The following is a 27304-nucleotide window of genomic DNA, read 5'->3' as shown; positions in this document are numbered from 1 at the left end:
GGATCTTAGATGACAGTTTTTCATAACATTGACCAAAAAATATTCGATTTGAAGTTCAAAATTTTTGAATTATATTTCGTTTGACGATACAGGTCTTTGGTATCAAATGTTTTCAGAGAAATTTCAATAACTTTTGACCTTTACACTTGCATAATTTTCTGGGATAGTACATTATGTAAATAGGGGAGTACAGACTTTTCACCAGTACGTACATGCAAAGGTCAGTGATAAAAGTTTTATCATTTTGGTTTCTATCAGTCAAAGAAAAAGCCTCTTTTAATACTTGGACGCCTTTGAAAATGCAAATTTATGCCGAAGGAGTTAGAAATCAAAACGCCTTTTTTCAATCAGATGAAATAAATGGTTTAGTCTGATAAGTTATCGCGAGAAAACGCGCGATCTCGTGTGTATAAATTGTCCGCGAAACCTACCATCCTTCCCACTCGCAGTAACGCTGTCTGCTGTAGGGTAACATCACGTTGCGTCTGCTAAACTCAGGAAAACGTACTTTATCCCTACTGTCACGGAAATTTCACGCCAGGAACATGCCTCCTGCGTCAGACTCCGCAGCGTCCAGTTGGTCGGAGTACCGCGACCCAGGTGAGACTGTCGCGCGATCGGAAAATTCCATCATGTCCCGTGAAAGCGAAAAGCCGGCCGGCTGGTTTTGTGTACATGTGATGCGCGCGAATGTCAAAAGGGGTTCGCACGCGCACGGGCTATAAACTGATGTCGTCTGAGCTGGTCACCGAATACATGCTTTTAGTTATTAAATGCGTTTTCATCATGAATGCTATCCACATATATGACAGTCGACAGTGAAGTTTTTCCCTTTGATGAGCCTTATGCAATGTTTTCGCAGTTGCGCTATGCTCGTTCACTCCCCGTTTGATAACAGGGATAAGCATGTGAATAAAAAGAACAAATGTCAGGCGGTCGTTCGACCAATTTTTTCTTATCACATCCTACAGTAGAAAGTATAACACAAAGGTACGATCTTTTCTTCAAACTTTAATAGATCATACTTCAATTGATTGTCTGACGTTGTCTAACCCCCGATTGAAAGGTTGTCACGGCGCCACGGCAAGTTTTATACCTGAAATTCAAGTACCTGTACCAAAAAAACAACAACTATTCAATGAATCAATATCAATGTTTGATTAATATTCAATATAGGCATCTTATTGATGTTTTAGTACTGAGTAATTCTAATTTGAATACCCTGTAGCCATGTTTATCAGACATACTGTGATCCAACATGACCCAAGTGATGTCATATGAAAAGCCTGTACACACTGCTGTTTAGTACCAACTATTGCCCCCTCCCCAAAATGTACTTTATAATATATATAATGTTGATTTTAATTTTTTGTTTATCCTCAGCCTTCCTGATCTCCAAGTTGTGTTTTGTACTTGTCCCAGCACTAATAATTTGTGTCCGTCCCACAGAGGTAGCGGCTAAGATTGCTGCCACTCTGCGGGAGCGGATCATGATCCTTGACGGAGGGATGGGTACCATGATCCAGGGGTACCATCTGGAGGAGGATGGTTACCGTGGTGAGGAGTTTAAGGACTGGCCCAAACTCCTGAAGGGGAACAACGACCTGCTGAGCCTCACACAGCCCAACATCGTGTACGACATCCACAAGGTGGGCCCACATGCTCTTCTACTCATTTCAGCAGTTATAATAACTTAGAGCGGGTACACATCTGCTGGAGAAAGGACCGTAAGGAGGAAGTGTGGAGAAAGGCAAAGTCGGTAGGTTCACGTCTTGGCATAGCAGATGACATCGAAGGCAGAATCCAGCTGGCCAACCTTGCAATGAAGAACATGTGGCACATGTGGGGAGCAAAAGCTGTCTCTCTGGAGCTGAAGCTAAAGCTGTTCCACGTGTATGTTCTTCCTGTCCTACTGTATAATGCCGGAACTGGGTTTAACGGAACAGGTAGCTAGCAAGATAGACAGATGGCATCGCAAGCAGCTACGACGCTTAGCCGGCTATTACTACCCCAACTACATCTCTAACAGCAAACTCTATAAGAAGTGTAAGGCTTCACCGCTGCACAACGAAGTACATCGACGTAGGTGGACACTCTTTGGACATATATTACGCATGCCTCTTGATTCACCTGCTCAAAAGGCACTTAACATCGCCTTTAGTAAGAAACTCACACCTAGGAGAGGTAGGCCCCGTGGAGGCCTTCTCGACTGCCTGGTCGATGATGTGAAGCTGTACTTCCATCAGAATGTCCAGACGGCGCCCTACATGCTGAAATGGCTGCGGGAACAGGCAGCAGACAAGGCACGATGGAACGGAACTTTTAAGACTATCGATGTCACACACTGATTTGGTGTGCCAATGACAGTTTGATACCAGTTTATAGAACTGTATTCATTTGCCACCAAGAACAGTATATTATTATTATATTATTATTATTATATAACTTAGATGGTACAATATGTAAATCGTTAAACAAGATGAATTTACACATACAGGATTTGTAATAACAGCTGGTGTTGCTGTGCCCGTCCAGGCATATTTAGAGGCTGGTGCAGACTTTGCTGAGACGAACACCTTCAGTGGGACCAGGATCGCCCAGGCTGATTATGGCATGGAAGAACTGGTACAGTCTTCCCTCTGTTCCTACAGTAAACACCTAACACTTGGGCTTTTGGAGTTGGGAAATTAGTTTAGCGTTTAGCCTGATAGTGATATTTCCACTTCTTAGCAAAGGTGCAGTAAAGTTACTTAGCATAACACATTTCCCTCTATGTTGTTGTATATTGCTGTCATACATTTTTTTCATTATAGGGGACATTGAAATGAATGTGATTAGCTAACAAAAGTGCCAACCCAAGATGTGAAATTATGCTTTAAGTCAATGGAACTACTTTAACCCCCCCTTTAATATGGTATACAATTAAGGGTTAATGATAGCCATGTATAGTTCAAACTAATGCTGACAATAGTGACATAGTTAAAAGTTGAAATTCCATCACACCTACCAGAACTACTAGCATGTATTAATGGCTGATTATTAATGCATAGCTTTATGGCTCAAAAAGCATTGGTAATGGAGGGTTGTAATTGGTCCACACAGCCTGGCTATATACATGCCTGACCTGCCCATGAATCCCCAGGTGTACAGACTGAACAAGGAGTCGGCAGAACTGGCCAAGAAAGCTGCAGACAAAGTCACAGCAGACACAGGTGGGATGGCATGACAGCTGAACATATTATCTGGGTGGAGTTCAGACCCATGGAAAAACTTCTGCATATTAGATGCATATCAACCTCTTTCTGTTTTATAAGTGTCATGGTGAAAATCCTTCCCACACATTTCAGCAAGGTGAACACCCTATAGCTATGTACCTTTGTATATACATGTAGGCCATTGTGCCACTGTACTACTGTACCATCATTACTGTAGTATAATTGACAATCCCGTAATGCTGTCTTCCCCGCAGGTATACAGAGGTATGTTGTGGGTGCGCTGGGTCCCACCAACAGAACCCTCTCCATCTCACCTTCAGTGGAGGACCCTGGGCTCAGGAACATCAGTAAGTACTTAGAAAATGAAAGTGATCTCAAAATCCAGTTTATCTCACTAAATAGCTAATCTTCCACTAGTGGTGACAGAGAAGAGACACTATACAGTATTTACAGATTCATTGTACCAGGGAAAGTCCCTTACTAGGTCTTTGTGACAATTAACGTTACATTGTACAGTGCCCTAAACTCTGCAACCCTTTCCTGTTGCATGTGTGTAATGTGCACTGTTTTCTGTGCATAGTTTGTACATGTATCTGCCTTTCTGCAACCAGTGGAAAACTAGTCTTTCAGTAGATACATCTCTGCCCATTGGTTCATGTATTCCTGTCCCCCCTCCAGCCTGGGATGAGTTGGTAGATGCCTATGCTGAGCAGGCCAAGGGATTACTGGATGGAGGGTGTGATGTACTCATGGTGGAAACCATCTTTGACACAGCCAATTCCAAGGTGCAGTAACTGCTGCTGTAATGTAATTCATTTGTGGTGAAATTTTAGGACAGTAGTAAGTAAGGGTCTGAATAGAATTTTATGTCCATAATGGTGATAACAAGTGCTCTTCCAATTCAGGGGAAAATGATGTAAGAGACCAGTAAAAGTGGCCGTAATTATAAGTGGTCCTTATGCAGAGGTGCTCAGTAGGACAGATTTAACTTTGTTGTACTTCATACTGCCAATTTATTTACATAAACTGATGTTTTGTTTGTACTCCTCATGTTTCAGGCAGCCCTATTTGCCCTGTCCCAGCTGTTTGAAGAGGAATACAAGCCAGTACCTATATTTGTAAGTACCAGTCTGGCCAACAACAACAAGACCAGACTCATTGATGCACCCAATGATTGTCATTCTTCTTGTGACCAGAGTGAGGGTAACTTTCTAGCTCTGCATGTCAAACTTGATCAAGATATACAGTTCATTTTTTTTCATTCTATTTGTATATATGTATGTTTGTTTGTTTCAGGTATCAGGAACAATAGTAGATAGAAGTGGTAGAACGTTATCAGGACAGACCTCGGAGGCCTTTGTCATCAGTGTGTCGCAGGCAGAACCCATGTGGTAACTAGTCACACTTGATGGTCAATATGTTAGCCTAAGTGAACAGTAGTTTCAAACATTGTTCGTAATGCAATTTTGAGAATACATGTAGGTGTACTGGTCTGCCTAACCTAAAAATTAAGGTGCACAGAAAACATTTTGGCTGCACAACATAAGATATACTAGTAGTATAATAGAATGTCAGCAGAACATAATTATCTATATTATATACTGGAATGTTAAGAATATGGTGTATACTATTGTGCAATAGTATGCCTACACAAATATCTTGTGAATACATTGTATTCACAGCATTAGTCACTGCCTCCAAAAAAGAAGTTACCCCCCCCCCCCAATAATGAGATAGATCTATGGAATGGACATTTTTTTAGCTCTCTTCACATTATATTATCTTAGCCCTCAGATGTGAGTTTGCAAATGAATGCATTATTACTAAAATTCTTGAGTTATTGTTGTTGTCCCCCCAGTCTTGGCCTGAACTGTGCCTTAGGAGCCACAGAAATGAGACCGTTTATAGAAGCCATCGGCAAGAACACGACATCCTACGTACTCTGTTACCCAAATGCTGGTAGGTGGAAGGAAAAAAATCTTGATATCATAAGCTTGACCTTTATCGTGTCATCTTTACGCCTGTATGACAGGCTTTTGCCCTTTTATTGTTTGATTCATGGGTACTGCATATTACAGTAAAGTTTTATATCATATTGAAAAAAGCAATTGACTAATGATAGACAGATTAAATAAAGGGCAACAGTATTTTAAAAATGATTTTTTACAACCTTGTGTTTTCTTGGTGTACAGGTTTACCAAATGCTTTAGGAGGCTATGATGAGACTCCAGAAATAATGGCAGAACATTTACGAGTGAGTTTCTCTTTTCAAAAAACATTATACATTGTGTGAATTGTGCTATACAGAACATTTCATGGGTGAGTGTTCTCATCATGTGGTTTACATAGCTGTTACAGTATTAACCTACTAGTATATATAATGAGGCAGTCTTAGGGTACACAACAGAGTTATGAGATTTTTGAGAGTTGACCTAGAATATACATAAAGCTTGATTTTTTGATCAGTGAAAACATTTATTTCATTCAGGCATTTTGTGGAAAAGGAAGCAGACTCAGTATGAGTGTTTGTTCTCTCCCACCCTGCCCCAGGTGTTTGCTAAGGACGGCCTGTTAAACCTGGTTGGAGGCTGCTGTGGAACAACCCCTGCACACATCAAGTGAGCTTTGTTTGTAGTTACAGGCTGCATTAGAGAACAATAAGGTTTGATCCAATCACTCCAGGATGGACCCTGATAACTTTTGGGCACCACAACTTGCTGCGATACTCAATAAAACTTAGTGAAACCACCTAAAAACCTAACATGTGCCATGCAGAAATAGAGGTAGTAACCAAGTATCCAAATAAAATGTTGTTAGCAAACATCACTGATTGACATGTGACTTTTCCCTTCACAGAGCCATTGCAGAGGCTGTACGCCCATTCAGACCCAGGAAAGTCCCCTCCGTACTGCACGAGGGGCACATGCTGCTCTCGGGACTTGAACCCATGTATGTTGGTCCGCACACATTGTTTGTGAACATTGGAGAGAGGTGTAACGTGGCAGGCTCCAGGGCGTTCAACAAGATGATCCAGAAAGGGGACTATGAGGTGTGTACCTCCTCCTTTCCCTGGGATGGTTTGGAAATATCTCAGATTTGATTCTATGATGTTGGAGAAAATGGAGTACCTAAGATGTTTATGTCCACATATCCCCTCCCGCCACAGAAAGCCCTGAGTGTAGCTAAGCTGCAGGTGGAAATGGGGGCCCAGGTTCTGGACATCAACATGGATGAGGGCATGCTGGACGGCAAGGCTGCCATGGCACGGTTCCTCAACCTCATCGCAACAGAGCCTGAAATCTGCAAGGTCAGTAACAAACAATATGGTCGCAGGAAGAGCAAAAAGACTTTTGTCTAGTCACCAAAGACAAGGCAATCAGATGTGGCAACTTTACCCCCTTTGCATAGGTTAAAAACACACAAAGACAGACAAACAGAATTGACAAGAAATGTAGTAGTAATCAAGAAGCGGATGAGGTAGTAATCAAATCTTACTGTAAATACAAAATTCCTATTTCTATCCTTCTGATCAGCAAGGATGAGGATAATACAATGTACTGTTATTTGTCCAGTATTGTACTTGTATTTTGACTTTTTGTTGTATTCTAGACTGATTGAACTTAAACCAAAACTATAAGCAAAGCCTTTCTTCTCCACACTGTCACAGGTGCCTTTGTGTATCGACTCGTCTAACTTTGCTGTGATCGAGGCAGGGCTGAAGTGTGCCCAGGGGAAGTGTATCGTCAACAGCATCAGTCTGAAGGAGGGGGAGGAGGACTTCCTGAGGAAGGCCAGGACCATCAAGAGATACGGTGCAGCTGTGGTCGTCATGGCGTTTGATGAGACAGGACAGGTCAGGCCTGGGTGGATTCCTGTCTTTGTCTGTTGTCATGCAAAATAAATCAGGCAACTGGATAAATTCTCTGAAGAGTCAGATGTTTCAGATACAGCTTCTACTGTCTGTCATCAGTGACTGAAAATGAGATGAAGGGTTGTGATTGCTATCTGAAATTCTGACAATAGAGAATTTGTTCAAATGCTTGATTTATTTTGTATCATGTTCTACCTGGATTTCTTACCTTCATCTACAAAATGTATGTGTCTGTAGCAACTGTAGCTGACCAACTGCCAGCTGGTGTAACACACCTTATGACTTGTTCTTAGTCCAACTTGTTCATGGAGCTGACTAGTTTGAGCCATTTTATAACCGATGGTATAATGTCTGTTCTCATGTCCCCAGGCTACAGATGTTGAGCACAAGGTCAAGATCTGCACAAGGTCGTATCGTCTGCTGGTGGACAAGGTCGGGTTCAACCCCTGTGACATCATCTTTGACCCCAACATCCTCACCATAGCAACGGGCATGGACGAACACAACGAGTACGCCATCAACTTCATCGAAGCAACAAGGATCATCAAGGTATTGTAGACAGGTGTCTTGTTAAGGACTTTCTTCTGTGCTGGAGAAGACTCTTGAAGTTAGATTTCTCATCTTCCAAAATTGATAGACCTTCCAAAATTGTAATTAGTGTTGGTCTTCTTCACTCCTGATGCAAAGTAATCCAATTTGGTGTCCAGTGTTTGTACTTGTCACAAAGTGTCCCAGCAGTCCCACAGTGGGCTTTGCAAATGTCTCACGTCTTAATCATGTTATGCTATAAGCAGACCAGTTGTGCTCATGAGCTCTCTATGATCCTGTTAACAGAAAACCTTACCCGGCTGTCGGGTAAGTGGAGGCCTGTCCAACCTGTCCTTCTCCTTCCGAGGCATGGAGCGGATCCGTGAGGCCATGCACAGTGTGTTCCTGTACCACGCCATCAAGGTATGCACCAATCATAGCCTGGATCTGTACAGGACATGCACAGTGTGTTCCTGTACCATGCCATCAAGGTATGCACCAATCATACAGGACATGCACAGTGTGTTCCTGTACCATGCCATCAAGGTATGCACCAATCATACAGGACACGCACAGTGTGTTCCTGTACCACGCCATCAAGGTATGCACCAATCATAGCCTGGATCTGTATCTTAGTCTGACAGGACACGCACAGTGTGTCCTGTACTGGCCTGGATACAGGATATTACCTTCTTAGTTAAAAAGATTAAAAATTGTAACTACATTGGGTTTGTCAGTGACTCTCTATACTGATGGCAAAGATGGAAAGACTAGAAATGCCACCTTATGAATGAATGAAGAGGGTGAGTAATTGACATCAGGGCATTGCTGTATTTTCATTGCTTATTAATATTTTCCCCCCAGGCTGGTATGGACATGGGCATTGTGAATGCAGGAAACCTGCCCCTGTATGATGACATCAATGAAGAGCTGTTGAAACTGTGTGAGGACCTCATCTGGAACAAGGACCCTGAGGCCACTGAGAAAATGCTGGCCTACGCACAGGTAAATGTAGCAACTGCACACAGTTTACACAGGTAGACATAGCAGCTGGCGTTTGTTTTGCCATACTTGAATAATAAATTGAAATAACACAAAATGATTTGGACTTTTCCAAATTTTTATTTGGAGTCTTATTCCTTGACAAAGGGGAGCATTGCACAGTCCAAACTGATGTAATTACAATATACGTGTACTGGGTATATAGGTTGGAGTTTAGAATTTTGTGAATAAACTTTTCTGATAATCAAACAAGTTATGTAAACCATTTACATGTGTTTAACTATGAGAGTTCCCTCCTGTTCCAGGTCCACGGGAAAGGTGCTAAGAAGGAGCAGGAGTCTGAGGAATGGAGATGTCGGACTGTGGAGGACAGACTGGAACATTCCTTAGTAAAGGTTAGTACATGTACGTGTACTGTACCACATCTTGAGTTGCCTTGATATTGGGGTGTGGCAGGTGGGCCAGACCAGCTGATGTTTTATTGTCTGCCCCTGCCCATGTGTCTGTTTTGTCCATCTTGTGTTTCTCCGTGAGGTCTTGGCATCCCCAAGTCTCTGTCCTAAGCCAGGAGTGCTACTGCAGAGTAGTTTCCATTTTATGTCATTGTTTACAGGGTTGAGAGCAGTGGAGGACACAGAAGATCTAGAAATCAGGGCCAAGATATATACATACTTACTTACTTACTTAGGCCCTTTGCCCCTGCCAGGGCATAGGCCACCGATGATGTTCTTCCACTGTACTCGTCTCTGGGCCTTCTTTCTCAGGTCCTGCTAGCTGGTGCTGATGCTCCTCATCTCCTCCTCCGTGTCCCTTCTCCAGCTGTTCTTGGGTCTACCCCTCTTCCTCTTACCCTGTGGATTCCAGGTCAGGGCCTGCTGAGTGATACAAGTGTTGGTTTTCCTAAGCGTATGTCCTATCCAGGACCACTTCCTCTTTAGAATCTGTTCTCTGATGGGTTTCTGACCTGCTCTGTCCCACAGCTCCTGGTTGCTGATTCTGTCCCACCACCTTATCTTGAAGATTCGTCTGAGACAGGTGTTGATGAAAGTCTGTAACCTGTGCTGTGTGGCTCTTGTTGTTCTCCATGTTTCTGAACCATACAGGAGGACTGATTTGACATTAGAGTTGAAGATGCGAAGTTTGGTGGCTCTTTGTATCCCTCTAGAAGCCCAGACCTTCCTTAGCATGAGGAACGCTGCCCTTGCCTTCCCTATCCTTGCTGACACATCTCTGTCCGTGCCCCCTTGCCGGTCGACCACGCTACCCAAGTACACAAAGGCTTCTGTCTCCTTCACCTCTTCCCCTCCAAGATGGATAGATACCCTCTAAAATTGACTGATTGATTGACTGACTGATTGATCCCCTGTGGTTCTTTGCAGGGTATAGACAAGTATGTTGTAGAGGACACAGAAGAAGCCAGGGCCAACTTGGAGAGATACCCCCGTCCCCTCAATGTGATTGAGGGTCCCCTCATGAAGGGCATGAGTATTGTTGGGGACCTGTTCGGCGCTGGCAAGATGTTCCTACCGCAGGTTTGTACCTTGTTGTTACTCTTGTAGTTTTTTTTACTTTATTTTATGACGATTTACCACATTTGTGGAAGGATTGACATAACAGGTGACTATCACCTCTTCAAAGATGTCAACCCCGAGATTGGACTGTAAGGCTTGAACCACTCACACCGGGAAGGTCCCCTACTCTTTTCGATAAGTGCGGTGGGTTCTTTAACGTGCGTGGGGTGTGGCTCTCCCAAACACGGGACCTCCATTTAACGTCCTATCCGAGGGACGTCCCTAGCCGAAGCTAGGTACTCATTTACACCTGAGTGAAGTGAGGAAAGTCGTGTAAAGTGCCTTTCCCAAGGGCACAAGATCGGTGACATGGGCAGGGTTCGAACCCACGACCTCTCGGGTGTGAGCCGAACGCGCTACCGACTGCGCCACACGACCCCACCACCTTTGTGTACAATATTGAAATCAAGTGAGTTTAATATAACCATCATGTTGTTTCTCCCATCTGTCAGGTGATAAAATCAGCCCGTGTGATGAAGAAAGCCGTGGCCCACCTGATCCCTTACATGGAGGAGGAGAAGGCCAAGATTAAGGACCAGATGATGGCAGAAGGGACCTGGGATGAGAACGTAAGGCTTCATCTCCTGTTTTATTGTTTCTCACATATAGACTGGTCTATAGCAGCCATACATGTATATCTATCCTGTTCTAGCTCCAGCTGCAGAATAATCTGGCCCTGTCACATAGAAATGCTTGATCCTGACGTCTTACACTATTCTAGAAATCTAATAGTTCTCATGTAAATGGGTTCGAACTTCTGAATCAGATTTTCGTTACTATTGCAAAATTGTGTCACTTGGAGCCAATCGGAATGCCCACCTACATTTTACAAATGTATATTTTCAATGAATGTCAAAATGCTAATTGTTTTTCCATTAACCTGTGTCAGACTATTCTGCTAGGGAAGAGGATCTGAATGGCATCTAGAATACTGAATGAGGAGCTAGGTGTATAGTGTACCCATGTTAATCCATGCAAGATCACAGAGGCAACATGTTGTTGAAATGACACTCCTTTTAGTCAACATTGGGAGTGATTCCTGGGGGGAGGTTTCACATTCGGAATGGTTTGACACAGTCCTGGTGCAGTGTGCAATGATTGTTCTCTCCTGTAGGCCAAGTACGCCGGGACCATCGTCCTGGCGACGGTGAAGGGAGACGTCCACGACATTGGGAAGAACATTGTCGGCGTCGTGTTGGGCTGTAACAACTACAGGTGAGAACTCTTCACAGTGCTGGCTAGAAGTCTGGAATGTTTGTAGACTGTGAGTTTATGATCACTGCATCAAACATGTCACAGCAAATGTTTGTTCTTGTCCTTGTAAAAAAAGTTAACTTACATTACACGTACGTTGCTGTCTGTCTCTGGACCCAACTTCGTTCCCCTTGAAGGACAAAAAAAAAATTCATGAGTTGTAATACCCAAATCTTTTTTTCCTCAGGGTCATTGACCTTGGGGTCATGACCCCCTGCGAGAAGATCTTGAAGACGGCTGTGGAGGAAAATGCAGACATCATCGGGCTGTCGGGTCTGATCACGCCCTCGCTGGACGAGATGATTTTTGTTGCCAAGGAGATGGAGAGGGTGGGGCTGAAACTCCCGCTGCTGATTGGTGGAGCCACCACGTCAAAGTATGTCATGTGACATGGGTTATATTGTGTGAAATATGATGACGAGGTTTCCTGGGGGGTCCTTCATTTAGCAAACTGAAGTAGTCATTTGGCTACCAGATCCTTATAAATTTCTTACATCTTACAGTAAGAAGGAAGAAAATACACAACCTTTGTAGTTCTGATCCTAATGACTTGATAGTTTATTGCAAGTAGATGTCAAGTCTATTTATACATTGCACAACAATGTATGTGTGAACTGTCAATATTGACTTGTAAACTTCAACGTAAATTGTACTAGGATGGACAGTAGGCCTAAGTAAGTAACAGGTAACTCAATGTCCATTTCTTTCCTTACTGATACAAATGTACATTGTAACTCAATGTGTGTCCACCTATAGGACCCACACAGCAGTTAAGATTGCACCGCGGTACAAGGAGCCAGTCATCCATGTGCTGGATGCCTCCAAGAGTGTTGTAGTGGTAAGTTCAGCTGCCTTAATCGGGCAATACCAACCAGATTTTGTGTGCTACATCCTATGATGGTCCCTAATCTGAGGAGTGTTGTGTTGCTGTATGTTTTCATAGTTCATTTTCAACAAAACTTAATCAGCACAAAGCTTTGTCTTTCATCAAGCAGCCACTTCTGCCTGTAGTTCCAGCATACATGTAGGTGACACTCATAGTTACTGACCCCTCTGTTGTTCTCAGTGTTCTGCCTTAATGGACGAAGACCAGAAAGAGGACTTAACTGAAGAGGTTGCTGAAGAGTACGAAGAAATAAGGGAAGAACATTATGACTCTCTTAAGGTATTTAACAATTTTCCCTATAGATTCCACCCAATCCTTGATTACAGCAAATTTTGTACTTACTGTATTACTTTTTTTGCTTACATTAAGTTTTCATTTAGTTGCTGACTGCAGAGCTCTGTTTTCCCATTTCTTGTGTGTTTGTAATTTCAGTAGGTTTTGTGTACAAAAGGCAAGCTGCATGTAGAGAGCACATACATACATAACATTAAACCATGCCTGTTTTTTTTTTTTTCAGGACCGGAAATACCTTCCTATTGAAAAGGCAAGGGCCAGGAAACTGGAGGTGGACTGGGCCTCATATGAAGCAGGTAATGAAGGATAAGTATGAGTGGAAATGCATTCTTCTTCAGTTAAGCTCGAAGCATAATGCATTGACCAAGGGGAATGTAGGTTCTTATTCTTACTAAAATAGGAAACTGACATGTAATTCATTAACAATGTGGTACATACATTTGTAATAGTTATGTGAATAACCCTTATTGTGTTGCCCAGTGCGACCCAGTTTCACAGGAACCATGGTGTTTGATGACTACGACCTGAGCCGCCTGGTAGACTACATTGACTGGAAACCCTTCTTCGATGTGTGGCAGCTCAGAGGGAAGTACCCCAACCGGGGCTACCCCAAGATCTTCAAGGACAAAACTGTCGGTAAGGAGCTTACTTTAAGTACAGGTAGTGTAGAAGAATTTCAAATAGGCTACCCCAAGCTTTTCAAGACCAAGACTGTCGGTGAGGAGGTTCCTTTATAATGATGCACACTCCAGGTTTGAGTTTACATTGCACATAATATGCTTCATGGCTGAAAAGTGTAAGAAGTGGTGAAAATTGATTTTGGGCTTTAACCTTACATCTGGCTGTGCTTCCACGTGGAAATAAGTTCAGAAAAAATAACCATTCAAAGCAGTTGTCAACACATCCTTTCAATGCATCTGTTTGTATCAACATTTTTCCAATGGATCTCGTCACATAAAGCTGAATGAGTCAAAAATATTTTTTGTTAGATCTAAGATAACAGTTAATTTTAAATTGTATTCAATTTTTACAGAATATTAATAGGAACATCACCAAGTACATGTATGCAATGAAATACCATTGGCATGTATCTGGTATATCCTGGTTCCTTTTTTTTTACAATGTACTAGTACACATTGTACATACACTAAGAGTCAGTGTTAAGGTAGTTCCTTCACATGGACCAGGTTAAACCAGTTTTCTTGTGGTTTAAATTACTGACAAATTGTTGGTTGTCTCTGCCTGGGATGAATGTCCATCTCTATCAGTCACAAGCATTTAAGTATTTAACAATGCAAATTACACAAGTATTAATAATGCAAATTACACGTGTAGGCCAAATGAGTTTCTCAAAGCCACAACAGCAACACCAAACCATCTAAATTTATATATCATTTTGCCTGTAAGTTGATTTGATTGCTATGAACATGCAGCATATTTTTGAGAAATCAGTTTCTGTTACAATTATCAGTTCTACAAACATCAATGTCAATGAATAAACAGAGCTTTGGCTGATCATGATTGTACAGTGCTCATCACAAAGGAATTTTCATTTTTTTCTTTTTTTTCTCTTATTACATTCCCAAAAAACTCCAATCAGCATATATCCAATCAGCATCTGCCTTTCAAATAGGCTTTGCCCCAACTTTTACAGCTATTAGATGGATATAATACATCAATGATTGATAGCATGTACTACTAGTATGTCTAGTAGATGTGCAGTGGCACAGATACATATATTACAGTAGTAATTTTTCATGGACATCACATGAATAAAATTGAGGGGTGTTTGACCTTCTAGATGCTAGTCAACGTTGTTATTTTCATAGACGTGCACATTGTCATAAGCGTCTGCTGGCTTGCCTGACATTAGTGCATCAGTACATGAGGTACATTTACTGTGTGGGGGAGGCTGGGCACTAGTACATTTGCTGTGTGGGGGTAGGAGGGGAGGTTCATCTTGAGGGGGTCCAGCTGGGACCTTCTCTTCCACAGGTTTCCCTGGACCTGCACATGCAGATCTGGTGCTGTTTGGTTCTGATCTCATACCTATGTACAGAGTTTGTCCCACACCTGTGTACAGGCTGTGTAGTGGCTGTGAAACAGATGGAGTTGTGGTGTATGTTGGATTTTTAACATCCAAGGATTGAGTAACAGCCTGATACGGGCCCTGCCTTGTCTGATCATGACCACTAATTATTTCTGTGGGTTTTGTGTCGGGTTCAGCATCAGTGATGGCCGGACACTGACCCTGCCCTGTCTGGTTTTGTTGGTTCATATATTCATTGTTATCATGACCACTAGCTACATGTATCACAGCAGCTGTGGTGTTTGTATTGGTTTCATAGATGGCCTGAGACTTGCCTTGCCCTGTCTGACCATGATGGTTGTCAATATCTTCATACTGGTGGTCATCACCACTGGCCATTTCTATAGAAGTTTGTTGTTCTGCATACATAGGATTTTTATTTACTGCTAACACCTTCTTCTTATTTAATAGATTTCCAGCTTTCAAAGATTGAGTTTTAGTCTTACCCTGCCCAGTCTGGTCATGAAGGTTGTCAATACATGTATCTTCATACTGGTGATTATCACCCCTGGCCATTTCTGTAGCATACATAGGGTTTTGCTTCAATGCAGCTAACACCTTGTTACTTTTTTCTAGTTTTACGATTTCCAGCTTTCAGAGATTGAGTTTTTAGTCTGATCCTGCCCTGTCTCATCATGATGGTTGTCAATATCTTCATAGTGATCATCACCATCGGCCATTACAGTACAGGGGTCGAAATAACCCTCTGTGTGCAACTTGGTGCAAGTAGATTTGGTGTCGTGCAACTAATTTTTTGCCTGCTTGCACCATGGTGCAAGTTTGCTTTATCCACTGTTACTACCTGTAGAATTACCCAATAATAATATTTTTTTTTTTTATTAATTAATAAAGAACTGGAGTGGAAAGGAACAAAACCAGAATCCATGAAGTTTTTCTTCATTTTTTGTAAGTAACAGAAGGTTACTATCTACGTCGCTGCCAGCGGATGTTTCCCATCACTTCTGTATTTTTGGAGGGTGCAACTATTTTTCTTCCGGTGCAAGTATTTTTCTTTTCATTTGCACCAGTGCAAGTTGGCCCCAAAATCTATTTCGACCCCTGCAGTAGCTGTGCCATGAGTATTGATTACAACAGCATTGGGATTTTTGGCCTGAGGGAGGATTCCCTGGTCCTCCCCTTGCACCTAATGATGAGAATGATACTGCCAATCAGAACTAGAGCTACTGGACCACAGACTGCGACAATAGGAATAGATTCATGGGAACTGCCTGAAGTAACTACAAGGGGTGTAGTGGAGGTTTCTTTTGTTATTTCTATATGGTGTGGCTTTGAGCCATCATCGGTTTTGAAGTACCAGTGGTAAGTTGAGGTGGTCGAAGCATGAATATCAAGAGGCAGTTTTGATATGGTGGTCTCTTCACAAGTCAGATTTTCAGGATTAATATTTATGAGCTTTTGTCCACAAAGGCTGGCAGGTTGTTCACAAGTTATCTGGTTTTCAAATGAAGCAGATCCAGTCATTTTCAGCCTGAAGGGAACCATCCTACAGTCACACTGCCAGGGGTTTTTCTCCATAAGTACCCATCGAATTGCCGAGAAAATGTCATGAGCAGACGGGGGTAGGACAGGTATCTGGTTGTCGTCTATGTCCACTGATTTTAACCAGCCATTGGATATTGCTGGTTGGAGGAAAGTGAGTGTATCTGGTTGGATGGAAGTTATATTGTTGTAGGACAGGCTCAAGGAACAGAGCCTGGGTAGATTACAAAATATGTCTGGGTGGATAGAAGTTATCTGGTTGTGAGTCAAAGTGATCCCATCGAGATTGGTTAGATTGGAGAATGCACAAGTTCCGAGGTCTACTATCTTGTTACGAGACAGGCCCAAGTAGAACAGCTTATCATGATTTGAGAATGTACCAGGTTTAATGTGAGTTATCCCATTTTCTCTCATGTTCAAAGATCCAAGCTGGGGTAGATTTGATAACACATCAGACGGAATGCTTGTTATCTGGTTAATGCTCAAATCAAGCTGCTGATGGATTTGGAAGGTTCTGGGGAAAGCTGGTTATTCTATTATTTGTCAAATATAAAAAAGAGATGTTTCTTGGGAGGCTTTGAGGAACGCTGGATAGGCCCAGCCTCCCACAGTTGCAGCAAGGAGTCACTGGTGTCCATGATTTCGGGTTACGTGTAAATATGCAGCCTGTGGATATTGAACAGCTGCATTGGGCTTCTGGCATGTGGACTTCCTTCAGGATGAGGAGAAGGACAATCAGCATGTGTCTCTGCTCTTTTGTCATGTTGTCCTGCTACCTAAACAGAACAAGGAGTTGGATAAATCCACCCGAGTGAGCCATTGTAACATGACACACAGTCACTCACCGTCACGTTTCTTTAGGCTGAGAAGCATAGCAACTTGAAAGCTCATGGCAAGTGGAATTGTCATTGCTTTAACATGCTGTCATGAATACATGTATGTAACTATCAGGCTTACACGTCATCTAATCTTTAAAATCATAAATGTCTTGATGTTTTATTGTCTGGGGTGGCAACTTGGTAAAGGTGTGTACACCTGTTTTGCCATCCAGCTCATTTTTTCATGTTAAATCGAAAGCACATAATCAATATAGATAATACTAGTAAGCAGCTTGAAGTCTTACCATAAAAACGTGACAAGGATATGTGAAAAAGAAACATTCTGAACTGAAGACATTATGAAACATAGGGCTGGCCTGCAGAAAATAAGTGCAAGTTACATGAAGTAGATACGTTTAACTTTGATAATTGTGCTTCAGAGAAGATGGAAAGTCACTCTGATGTGGCCTTTACAACTGCAATGTTTTGGGCTATGAAGAAACCACCTGCCTGTGTGATGAATTTACACATGTACATAACAAGTGACATAATGTAAATAAAGATTATCCAAACTTACCATTCAGTCTAGCCAGAATGAATATCTTCAGTCAGCATCTTCTTGCCAGGAAGATAAAACGAGCTGCCCATGTCACCATTGTGCATGTAGGATATGTGCTTCAGTTACTGTAGCTGATCCGTAATGCAGTGTGACAAACAGTTTTGATGTAGTCTTATTTATATGATGGTGTTGATTGTCTGAAGCCGGGTATTTGCATATAATGACCAATACCCGGTAGTCATGATTTGCTTAAAATTTTGCAGACTTGCATGGTATTGTTTGTTTGTTGAGCTGTGAATTTTGCCATCTTCAATATTTAGGAAAATATGCAATTTTGAAGATAGTGAATATAGGTTGAAATCTGCATTAAAATCTTATAATCATTATTGTTAAATGTGACTAAACATTGTTTGAAAAATGTACATGTACTCTCAAGGCTGTATTGATATACATATACATAGTGTATGTTTGGTATATTGATTGTCTGAATCTGCCAATTTGAATAGTAATATTGAACAGGTTGTTTACTACTTACATGTATTGCCTTTTACACCTTTTGCTGCTCTCTGGTGAGATTTACAGGAAAGAAATCAAAATCACTGTGAAAAAGTGTACAGGATGTTAAGGTGTTCTATGTATTTCTTGGTTCATACCTTAATCCATGTTGGTTCATACATGTACCTTAATTCAGCTTATCTTTAAGGCCATACCAATAATTTGATTACTTGGTTCTCATAATTTTGCAGAAAATTAAAGACAAAAATGAAAGAAAGCATCCTGTAGTGCTATAAAACCTGAATACTACTATCGAGGGACGTAATGCATTAACATTTAATAGCAAAGGTAAAAATTCAACAACTAGGAAAGCAAGGACTTTCCCCAGCTGGCTCGCTACTGGAAAGGGTCACAGTCCTTTGGATGAGACCTGTTGTGGTCCACTGTTCATTGCACTTGTCAAAAACATCTGGTCTAAGAGGAATAGCTGTTTACCTATCATGGGCTCTCTTGGAAATCAGCCCCGTTCAGACTACCCTGATGTACTCCGGATTGATAGATAGATAATACTGGATCAAGATTGGACTGCATGTTGAGATGTAACTGATTGGTGTTTCTTTGTTTTATTATATCTGTAATTTATCTATTTCCTATGTTCCTGTGACAACCTAAACCTTCAACTGGCCCTCTGGGAAGAGCCGACAGAGCATTCCAGTCAAAATAAAGTATATTGACTGATTGATTGATTGATTGATTGATTGATTAATTCTCCCCTGCAGGAGAGGAGGCAAAGAAGGTGTATAACGAAGCTCAGGCGATGCTGAAGAAGATCATGTCGGAGAAGCTGCTGACGGCGCGGGGTCTGCTCGGATTCTGGCCGGCCTGCAGCGTCGGGGATGACATCCAGGTGTTCCGCGAGGACAGTCTGCCGCGGGAGGGCATCCCGCTCGCCACGTTCTACGGGCTCAGGCAGCAGGTGGGGCACTCTTCTGCAAACAAACTTAGCCGTACCTTTGCCTTGTCAGACATTGTGACATAAGAAAAAAATGGAATAAGATGAAGAGTATCATTTTTAATCACCTGTTGCAGATTTGAACTGATACATTGTACATGTAGGTCTCCTTCCTTGTCATTCAGCATGGCATTTTTAAAACATACTGGTATTTTCCCTGCGCTTGTCCAGGCTGAGAAGGAGCCTGGCGTTACGGACCCTTACCTGTGTCTGTCGGACTGCGTCGCTCCTAAGGAGGCCAGGGTACGAGACTACTGCGGACTGTTTGCCGTTTCGGTGTTTGGAGCGGAGGACATGTGCCAGAAGTTCAAGGCTGATCACGATGACTACAATGTCATCATGGTGAAGGCCCTGGCAGACAGGCTGGCTGAGGTAAGACTTTTAACTTTCTATACTTACTGTGCCAGGGCTACAATGTAACCCATAACCCACGTGAGTGGTTCAAACCATACACAACCTAACGGCTACGTTACGTAATGACCACCAAGTAAAAAAAAAATGTAAGGTCACTAGTACATGTAGGTATGTTACACCATACTGGTCGTGTGACATTTTGACATACAGTGTACATACATAGCAATCACTGCCTGAGGCTCCATATGTATTGTGTTGTACAATTCAGAAAAGTTACTCGTCACTATACTTTTAGTAGTAAAACAGGTCAAACATGACCAGAGTGCACCTTACCTGGTTAAAAAATTCTGTTTTCAAATTGTGCTCTTTGCCGGTGTTAACAGCCTCCTGCCCTGTTTGCAGGCGTTTGCGGAGGAGCTGCATGAGCGTGTGCGGAGAGAGTTCTGGGGTTACTCACCTGAGGAACTCCTGGAGACCAGCGACCTGCACAGGGTCAGATACGAGGTCAGTAGAAGGCAGTCTCCAAGCAGATGAAGCAGTCAGGGTTATATTTTTTTTTGCTGGCTTAAGCAGTGGCAGATTAGCTCTTTAGTAAGCTAAATATTATGCTGGATCCGTTTTTCTCCAGGGCATCCGTCCTGCCCCAGGCTATCCCTCCCAGCCGGACCACACGGAGAAGCTGACCATGTGGGAGCTCGCCGACATCGAGCTGGCCACCGGCATCGTGCTGACCGAGTCCCTCGCCATGGACCCCGCCGCCTCCGTGTCGGGCCTCTACTTCGCACATCCCAAGGCTGTGTACTTCGCTGTGGGCAAGATTGGCAAGGATCAGGTCAGGCAGCTGCTCTCACAGCCACAGCAAGTTATTGTGTTTGTTGGTTCTTATCAACAAGAACACATAGTCTGAAGGGAAAGTGGGTACCTTGTACACAGAATTTCGGGGGTGAATGTAGTCAGAAGAAAGTTTTCTTCCCATCAGTCTGTTTTTATCTTGTTCTCTTGCAGGACTTTAGTCTAATGTGTCTAAGAACCAATGAAGTCAATAGATGATGAGAGAGCGTCTCCAATTGTTGTAACTTTTGGTGTTATTATCCTTGATGATGTCAAAAGTAATGATATCATTATCATTTCACAGGTTGAGGACTATGCCAGAAGAAAGAAGATGGAAGTACCAACTGTGGAGAAGTGGCTTGGACCCAACCTGTCGTATGAGACAGACTAACTAACACACACCTGGTACAAGCAAGGGATCCACCAGGGTTCTGATTTATTACCAAGTACACAATGTACTTCTTAAGGAAAACCAGTCTACTGTAAATTCATTTATTTCTACAGGGACTTAATTTTGCAGTAGGAGTGGAAAGGAGGTTTTCAGTTCACCGTTGAAACAATTATACCCTACAGAAGTAATACAATGAAAATACATGTATGCAACAGTCCAAAGCCAGGATATATCTTCACTTGTAAGGAGGGACAACAGCAATAGATGACACATCTTTTTGTTCTGAACCATGCTGGCATGACATCTCACTCTGGCTAGACACAAGTGTGTAATGTGGTTCTTTTTCTTTTAAAAACTTTATGATGTTTGTTTATAAGTAGGTCTGAAGGTTCACCTTCAGTTTGTCTCTTTCTATACTTCGTCACTGTCTATCTTTTATACAGATGAATTACGATTTTTGTACAAAATTAATGAAAAGCTGTAAAATGTGCTTATTTGGTTATGAAAAGAGAGAAAATGATGTTGGAAAAACATGGATAGAAATTAAATTCCTGAAGATAGATGTAGATGTTAAGTAGAAAGGGTGGTGTTGGGTTTTCAGAATTCTGGATTGATTTATTGTTATTAAACAAACATGCTGCTATATTTACAAGGAAACATGCATCAGTACATACATGTAAGTGGTAAAGTCCAAGCAGATGTTGGGATGGAAGATTATATCGTTTTCAGGCTATCAAGAAAATGTTACAATATTCCATCCTAACAACAGCTAGGAGGCTACAAAAATGGCACTATAACCATGTGGTGGGGTTTGTTCATGTACATGTACATATACTGGTGGGTACTGTGTGTAACTGTTGAACATAACAGGTATTACACTTGTCTCTGAACTATTTATGTTCTGGTGAATACATTAAAAGGAGGATCAAAATTTATGAATGGGCATTTATTTTGATCATTATTCTGTTTAGTAATCCTTTCCCCTAGGAAGATATAATTTAATGTTTGACTTACATTTGATGGTGAAAAGCATGGGTTAGTTACACCTTACACTGTAGTAAGTCATCTCTGTGCAGAGCATGACAATAGAGACTGAAACCCACACAAAAGAGGACAGGGAAACTTGACCCAGATGTGCAAAAGAATGCTAACCAGACTGAATAATGAATGAATGAATGAAAGACCTTTATTGTAAGGGTATGTTTAATGTCATGCTTAATGCCATACAGCCCAGGGGACTATGAAATGAAACATTTACTGTAACTGAAATGTCCCACTGGGGTTTTGTACATCAATCAAAAACTACTGTTTATGGAGTATCAGTATGCAAAAATATCAAATGATGTAAGGCTTTTTTAATCTTCTTACTGTAGATACACTGTATGTGCTTATATGTAACTGTGATCAAATAATTTTTGTGCTCCGAATGATTTGCAGTTCTGATGCTTTTTAAAGTAGGGAAATGCGGCTAAGCTTCGGTTCGCGTTTACATCCCTGCACATCGGGTCACCCCACTCTTCTGGATATGTGAGTTTTTCTTCGGTGCCATGGTTACAGGATACAGGTTGTCTCTGTTCCTGGCGTACAGCAGAACAGGTGGCCATACTTCATGCCTGTACAGCCCTCAGAGAGATTGATGAGGTCATTCGGCAGTAATCAGCCGTTCTGTTGCCATGGAAACAGCAATTAGGACAGATCAAATTCCGATTATTGCAAATCCAGAATTGAAGGCAACAGGCCCTTTATACCGAGGTTGTCATATGTGTTGGGTATCCATGGCGTTTGTTGTGTTGTTGTAAACATCTCTTGTGTACACCACTCCTGACACTGTTCTGGCCTGTTGAACCCTCGGGGAGGGTAGCGGTAATCCGCCAGCGCCCATGGACGTCATGTTTGTCCGGTTATCCCCGGTAATCCCCGATCCCCGCAGACTGCGCACGATCCGGGGATTTCTATTCAGCGCGTCTCCCCCACCCGCGGCTGCCCGCCCGTGCCGTTAATGTGTTACCGGCGCACAATGGGAGTTTTACAGGCTAATCTCAACCTAAAACCAACAGGAGCGCCCCGGTGACGCGCCTAGAACCGCTAAGTGATGCAGAAAACAAATAGTTGCTTTTGACGAGTTGTTCTTTGTGCGGTGCGATGTTGCAGTTTGTAGCCGATGGTTGTGTAACACCGGTCTGGAGGAAGTGTTACCTAAGGCGACTCTGGAAGATGCATCAGTTAACTATTACGTCAACTTTTACCGTACAAGACGTATTCTTTCAGTTGTGCGATTTTAAGACCCGGCCGTCGACCTGGATCGAGGACAGTATTTTCCGTCACAAGACAACTGAACTTTGTACGACACATCACGACTGTCCCAAGTATTGCATCAAGTTGCTGTCGTACACCTGACGTCCGACGTTTGTGAGGGGCTATTTTAAGTTCTTTTGAGAGCTTTGGAACCTTCATTTGATTTTGGAAACCTGTTATGTCGAGCGTCGTCGGCGTTTCCGGTGTACTGGACACGCAAAGAACTTTGCTTCCTGAAAACGGAGTCTTTGTGCTCTCCTCGTCAGCGCGTGTGTCTACTACCATGCTCACCGCGAGGAGTTCATGTTCTTGAGTCACGGCCAGAAGTCGGACTTTCAGCTACTGACGTACAGGTGCATGTGGCAGTAGCACACCTGCTGTACAGGTGCACGTGGCAGTATCAGATATGTACAGATGCATGTGGCTGTAGCATGCCTGTCGTACAGGTGCATGTGGCTGTAGTACACCTGTCACACCGGTACATGTGTCAGTAGGCGTACAGGTGCATCTGACACTAACACACCTGGTTTTACTGACTCGCTTGTCGGCTACCATGGCGGAGGACCAGAGCTTCTCGGCGCTCCAGTCGACCCTCTGGCGGGAGGGGACGTTCAGGGTGGTGTACTGCCCGCGGAACGAGCCGGTGCCGACCGACCCGGACCTGACATACGAGGTGAGCGTGAGCGAGTACCGGGGGCTGTACGCGGACCTGCGCGCGGCCAGGGAGCAGGTGCACCGCCAGGACGGGGAGATCGCCCGCCTGCGGCAGCAGAACGGCGCGCTGACGGACGAGCTGCGGCACCTGACCGAGCTGCTGAGGAAGGCTGAGACGGAGAGGGACGGATATCTCAGGGACCTGAACAACCTGTGGGACCTCAACACCGACACCGAGGTGAGAACACTTCTTCTTTCTCATCTATCTGTTATAAGCTTGTGTCGGGAGCGGGGCTGGAACAGACCCCTGTCGCGGGTTTGATTTGACAGGCGTGAATCGAATTTGATAGCTACTCGGTCACGATATCGATATCTGCCTGGAGGTTAATAATTCCGTGGTTTGTTTAAACTCAAACATCCAAGAAGATACATGGCCTCGAAATGTTTTATACAGAAGTCTTTGCAGAAGTCTTCACATCTGCTGGAGATAAGTTTTCATATCGATTCAAATGCTACGTCTCCAAATGTTTAAGGATACTGAAACGGTTCTCCCAAACTTCCTCCGACATAAGTCATTGTAAGTGTGAAAAGTGCGTTTTAAAATCGCAAGTATAACTCCTCCGGGCAGAGGTCGGCGGTCGTGCTAACAGTCCCGCCTGTTGTTGTTCCTGCCTGGCCTCACGATCTGTCACTCACAGCCGAGCAAATACAACCACCAAGGCAATAGTGGGAGGGAAGATCGTACTGTTCTTTAATATGTTATATGACTGGCACAGAATGCTCGGTAATATTGTTGCGATCTTCCCTCTTGACATACACATCAGGTTGAAGATTACGGGAAATGCTGTATAATCCTACCGGAACAAAGAAACGCGAACACGGGTAAAACGTACAAAATTCCTAAACAGCCGTACAAAATGTCCCCCAAAACGTACACAATGCCTAAAGAAGGCATGTAAAGCAACCCGGAGCTAAACTCCTGATCAGAGATTAGTACCATAATAGTAGTGTCCAAGTATACTGTACGTTGGTATCATATTCAGCATAATTGTTAGTAGCAATTTTAACGTTGTACGTACACGTAGCTTTTATATAATATATGCATTATTACGCTCTAAAATATTTTAAAGAATCGTGTCGCATTTTAACCATTGTATGTGTAATTTCGAAATTTTAATGTGTATATCAGTAATTCGTGTCGTCGTGAGTACCGTCCCACGGTGACCACTTTGTATATTTGTTATTTTGGTCAAGGGTAATTAATTTTTTTAACTAATTAGCACATTGTAGTTACAACCAATTCAGGGCCTATGCCCTGCGAGATGTAACATGTGCAAGACGAACAATAAACCAGTATTATTATTATTATTACCTTGTTGCGTACATACATACGAGTACATAGCATGGATTTGATTATCTACCAATTTGTCCTTCGTAAAACCACTTGAAAGCTGCCGCCACAGGTTTCTCCAAACATACTGCCCGGGTAATGTCCCCGTTTGTCCACGTGTGTTTCTTGTCGAGTGCTTGTTTCTCCGTGTCCTTGGAGACGGGCGCGAGGAAAGACGCTGAAGGGAGGACCAAGTAAATTATTTATATATACCGGCTTCTTAAGTGTTTTACGTACTGCTGCTTGGAGATCGTCCTACAATATTTGTTATCTTTAAGACATTTGCTATCTAAAGCCCCTGTCCTAGATTCAGGACCTTCCTACGACTAAGTCCCGACACGGTCAGTGCTGGGTTTGGTTATGGCGCTCCAAAACTGAAGCCTGGTTTAATCCTATTCCTGCTCATGTTTGCTCTTAGATCTTCTGACCGCATCGAAGCATAATATGAATTTCGAGTTCCCGACTTTGGCACAAACGACCAACACACAACAACAAATGGCCTTGCTCACGACTCCGACAGGCCATGGTCGGCTGTGTGTGACAGGGGGCCTTCGATAAGTCATATTCCATGCAAGGCTGTCCTTAATCTTCAAGCTGATGTATGGCACTGACTTCAACTTGTTTTGTCTTTTCGCGGCGTTTTGTAACGTTACCTCTTTATAATGGTGCGCCGGGCCGATATCTGTTTTACAGATTACAGAGAGATTATACTAGGATGCTTTCGTTTTTGCTAAATCCGGTTAAGAATCAGTTTTGGAGCGCCAGAACGTATTGGTTTCTATTAGAGTTCTGATGTCTTATTTCTTTTCCAGGGTACTGACGGGGAGAGCGAGGGCAGTCCGGAGCTGGGGACAGCCGAAGAGCCACAGGGGTCCAGGCGGCCCTCGTTGGCGGCGAGAAGACTTTCTGTCGCGTCGAGAAAAATCTCAGACGGGTCGGAGGACAATGAGAAGAAACAGGGACTGGCGAGTGACTTCCTGGGAACATCCAACGCGAACGCGTCAGTCAAGAGTCCGGAGAAAATCAAGCGCGCCCTTAAAGCCAGCTACGAGAAGAAGAAAAATAAAGAAATCGCCAAAGTCGAGGCAAGCTACGAGAAAATCATCAGCCAGCTACACAAGGAAAGGGAAAAACTACAGCAGCAGTTCAACAAAGACAGGGACAAACTTAAGACCCAGATTAAAGACATGACTAAACAGCTGCGCAGCAGGAAGGCCGAGAAGATCGTGTACACGGAGGTCCCCAGACACGTGACGGCTGACGTCGTGACGCAGACGGACTGGGAGAAGCGTGACGTGTACGAGGCGGTGAGGACGGTCGTCGCGCAGGCCAAGGAGCTGAAGAAGGAGAAGGCGGAGATGGCACGGGAGAAGGACAAGGCGGCGCGCCAGTTCGAGCGCAAGATGGACGTCTTAAAGACGCGCCAGAAGGAGCTACTGCAGACTAAGGTCTCCCTCGAGAAGGACGTCAAGGGCCTGCAGAGGAAAGTCGCGTTCTACGAGGCGCGCCAGTCGTACCGGAACCGTGCCCTGCCGTCAGTGTCGCCGGAGAGGGGGGTGGGGGGCATTGAGACAGGGGTGGGGAGCGTCGCGACCGGTAAGAGAGATTCCTTCGTGGAGGAGAATCTATTAGAAGGAAGCAGACGGAACTCCATGAGATCCATGTCTGTGGTTTCAGCAGATAATTCTGACAGTCCCGGCACAGACACGTTTCCCTCTCCGACGCAGCCCCATGGCACAGATAATGTTAAAGGGAACAGCGGCGTTACGTTACCCAGACTTCCGCTAACCAGTGTCCAAGTCCAAAACAATGCCTCACCACGAACTAAGGAAGCCAGAGGAAAGTTTGCAGCGACGAGATTCCCGCCACATCCGCAGCCTGTCAAACCGACGGTTGCCGTGGCAACGAACCAGCAGGTTGCTAGGCAACAGATGAGTAAGTACAGGTACCAGCAGAGAAAGTCGTTCGACAGCAGTCCGAGTAAACAAGGAGTTATCCGGCTGGCGGACAGCGAAGCCGCGCGACGGCACAACGGCAGGAACGTTCTCAGACCACTGTTAAACTCCAGTCAGAAGGACAGGCACTAGCCCTCCCCACCTGCCTGCCACTCAGGTGACAGGTGAGATGAAGCACCTGCGATGTCTCGACTCCTTCTTACAGAAGAGCGCCATGTCACTATGTGCAATCATACACAACTGCAATGTAATATGGAAAGTATGGCGCAGGGCAACCAATGGTGGCTGGCCTCACCCCCCCCCCTCAGAGGGCTGAAGCCCTCTAGCAGGACAGACTAAA

General features: G+C 43.5%; 2 protein-coding genes across 2 annotated transcripts; both read left to right on the top strand.

Annotated features, from left to right (window-relative positions):
* Positions 1-420: 420 nt before the first annotated feature.
* LOC109471155 (methionine synthase-like) lies at positions 421-21605 on the top strand. The gene is made up of 31 exons (XM_019770422.1): positions 421-600; positions 1450-1649; positions 2536-2625; positions 3143-3212; positions 3470-3562; positions 3894-4000; positions 4274-4333; positions 4512-4606; positions 5074-5174; positions 5408-5469; positions 5766-5833; positions 6072-6264; positions 6382-6522; positions 6883-7068; positions 7456-7635; positions 7921-8037; positions 8479-8619; positions 8922-9011; positions 9996-10148; positions 10640-10756; positions 11302-11402; positions 11629-11817; positions 12198-12279; positions 12508-12606; positions 12845-12917; positions 13102-13257; positions 18862-19058; positions 19266-19466; positions 19851-19952; positions 20077-20280; positions 20584-21605. Exons 1-31 carry the CDS (start codon positions 546-548, stop codon positions 20668-20670), a joined length of 3810 nt encoding a protein of 1269 aa, XP_019625981.1. The 5' UTR covers positions 421-545; the 3' UTR covers positions 20671-21605.
* A 1201-nt stretch (positions 21606-22806) lies between these two features.
* Positions 22807-27262, top strand: LOC109470957. The gene is made up of 2 exons (XM_019770052.1): positions 22807-23857; positions 25822-27262. Exons 1-2 carry the CDS (start codon positions 23519-23521, stop codon positions 27094-27096), a joined length of 1614 nt encoding a protein of 537 aa, XP_019625611.1. The 5' UTR covers positions 22807-23518; the 3' UTR covers positions 27097-27262.
* Positions 27263-27304: the final 42 nt, after the last annotated feature.

The sequence above is a fragment of the Branchiostoma belcheri genome, unplaced genomic scaffold, assembly GCF_001625305.1.
Source record: "Branchiostoma belcheri isolate BF01 breed outbred unplaced genomic scaffold, Haploidv18h27 scaffold24, whole genome shotgun sequence".
Lineage (NCBI taxonomy): Eukaryota > Metazoa > Chordata > Leptocardii > Amphioxiformes > Branchiostomatidae > Branchiostoma > Branchiostoma belcheri.
The sequence above is the reverse complement of the archived record's forward strand: the minus strand, read 5'-3'. Positions and strand labels throughout refer to the sequence as shown.

What these genes read in the sequence shown, in the direction of transcription:
- LOC109470957 (XM_019770052.1), top strand. Translation starts at nt 23,519, where the DNA reads ATGGCGGAGGACCAGAGCTTCTCGGCGCTCCAGTCGACCCTCTGGCGG. An exon ending in ACCTCAACACCGACACCGAG is followed by an intron (nt 23,858 to 25,821) that starts GTGAGAACACTT and finishes TTTCTTTTCCAG; the next exon opens with GGTACTGACGGGGAGAGCGA.
- LOC109471155 (XM_019770422.1), top strand. Translation starts at nt 546, where the DNA reads ATGCCTCCTGCGTCAGACTCCGCAGCGTCCAGTTGGTCGGAGTACCGC. An exon ending in TCCAGAAAGGGGACTATGAG is followed by an intron (nt 6,265 to 6,381) that starts GTGTGTACCTCC and finishes CTCCCGCCACAG; the next exon opens with AAAGCCCTGAGTGTAGCTAA. An exon ending in GGTGGAGCCACCACGTCAAA is followed by an intron (nt 11,818 to 12,197) that starts GTATGTCATGTG and finishes GTCCACCTATAG; the next exon opens with GACCCACACAGCAGTTAAGA.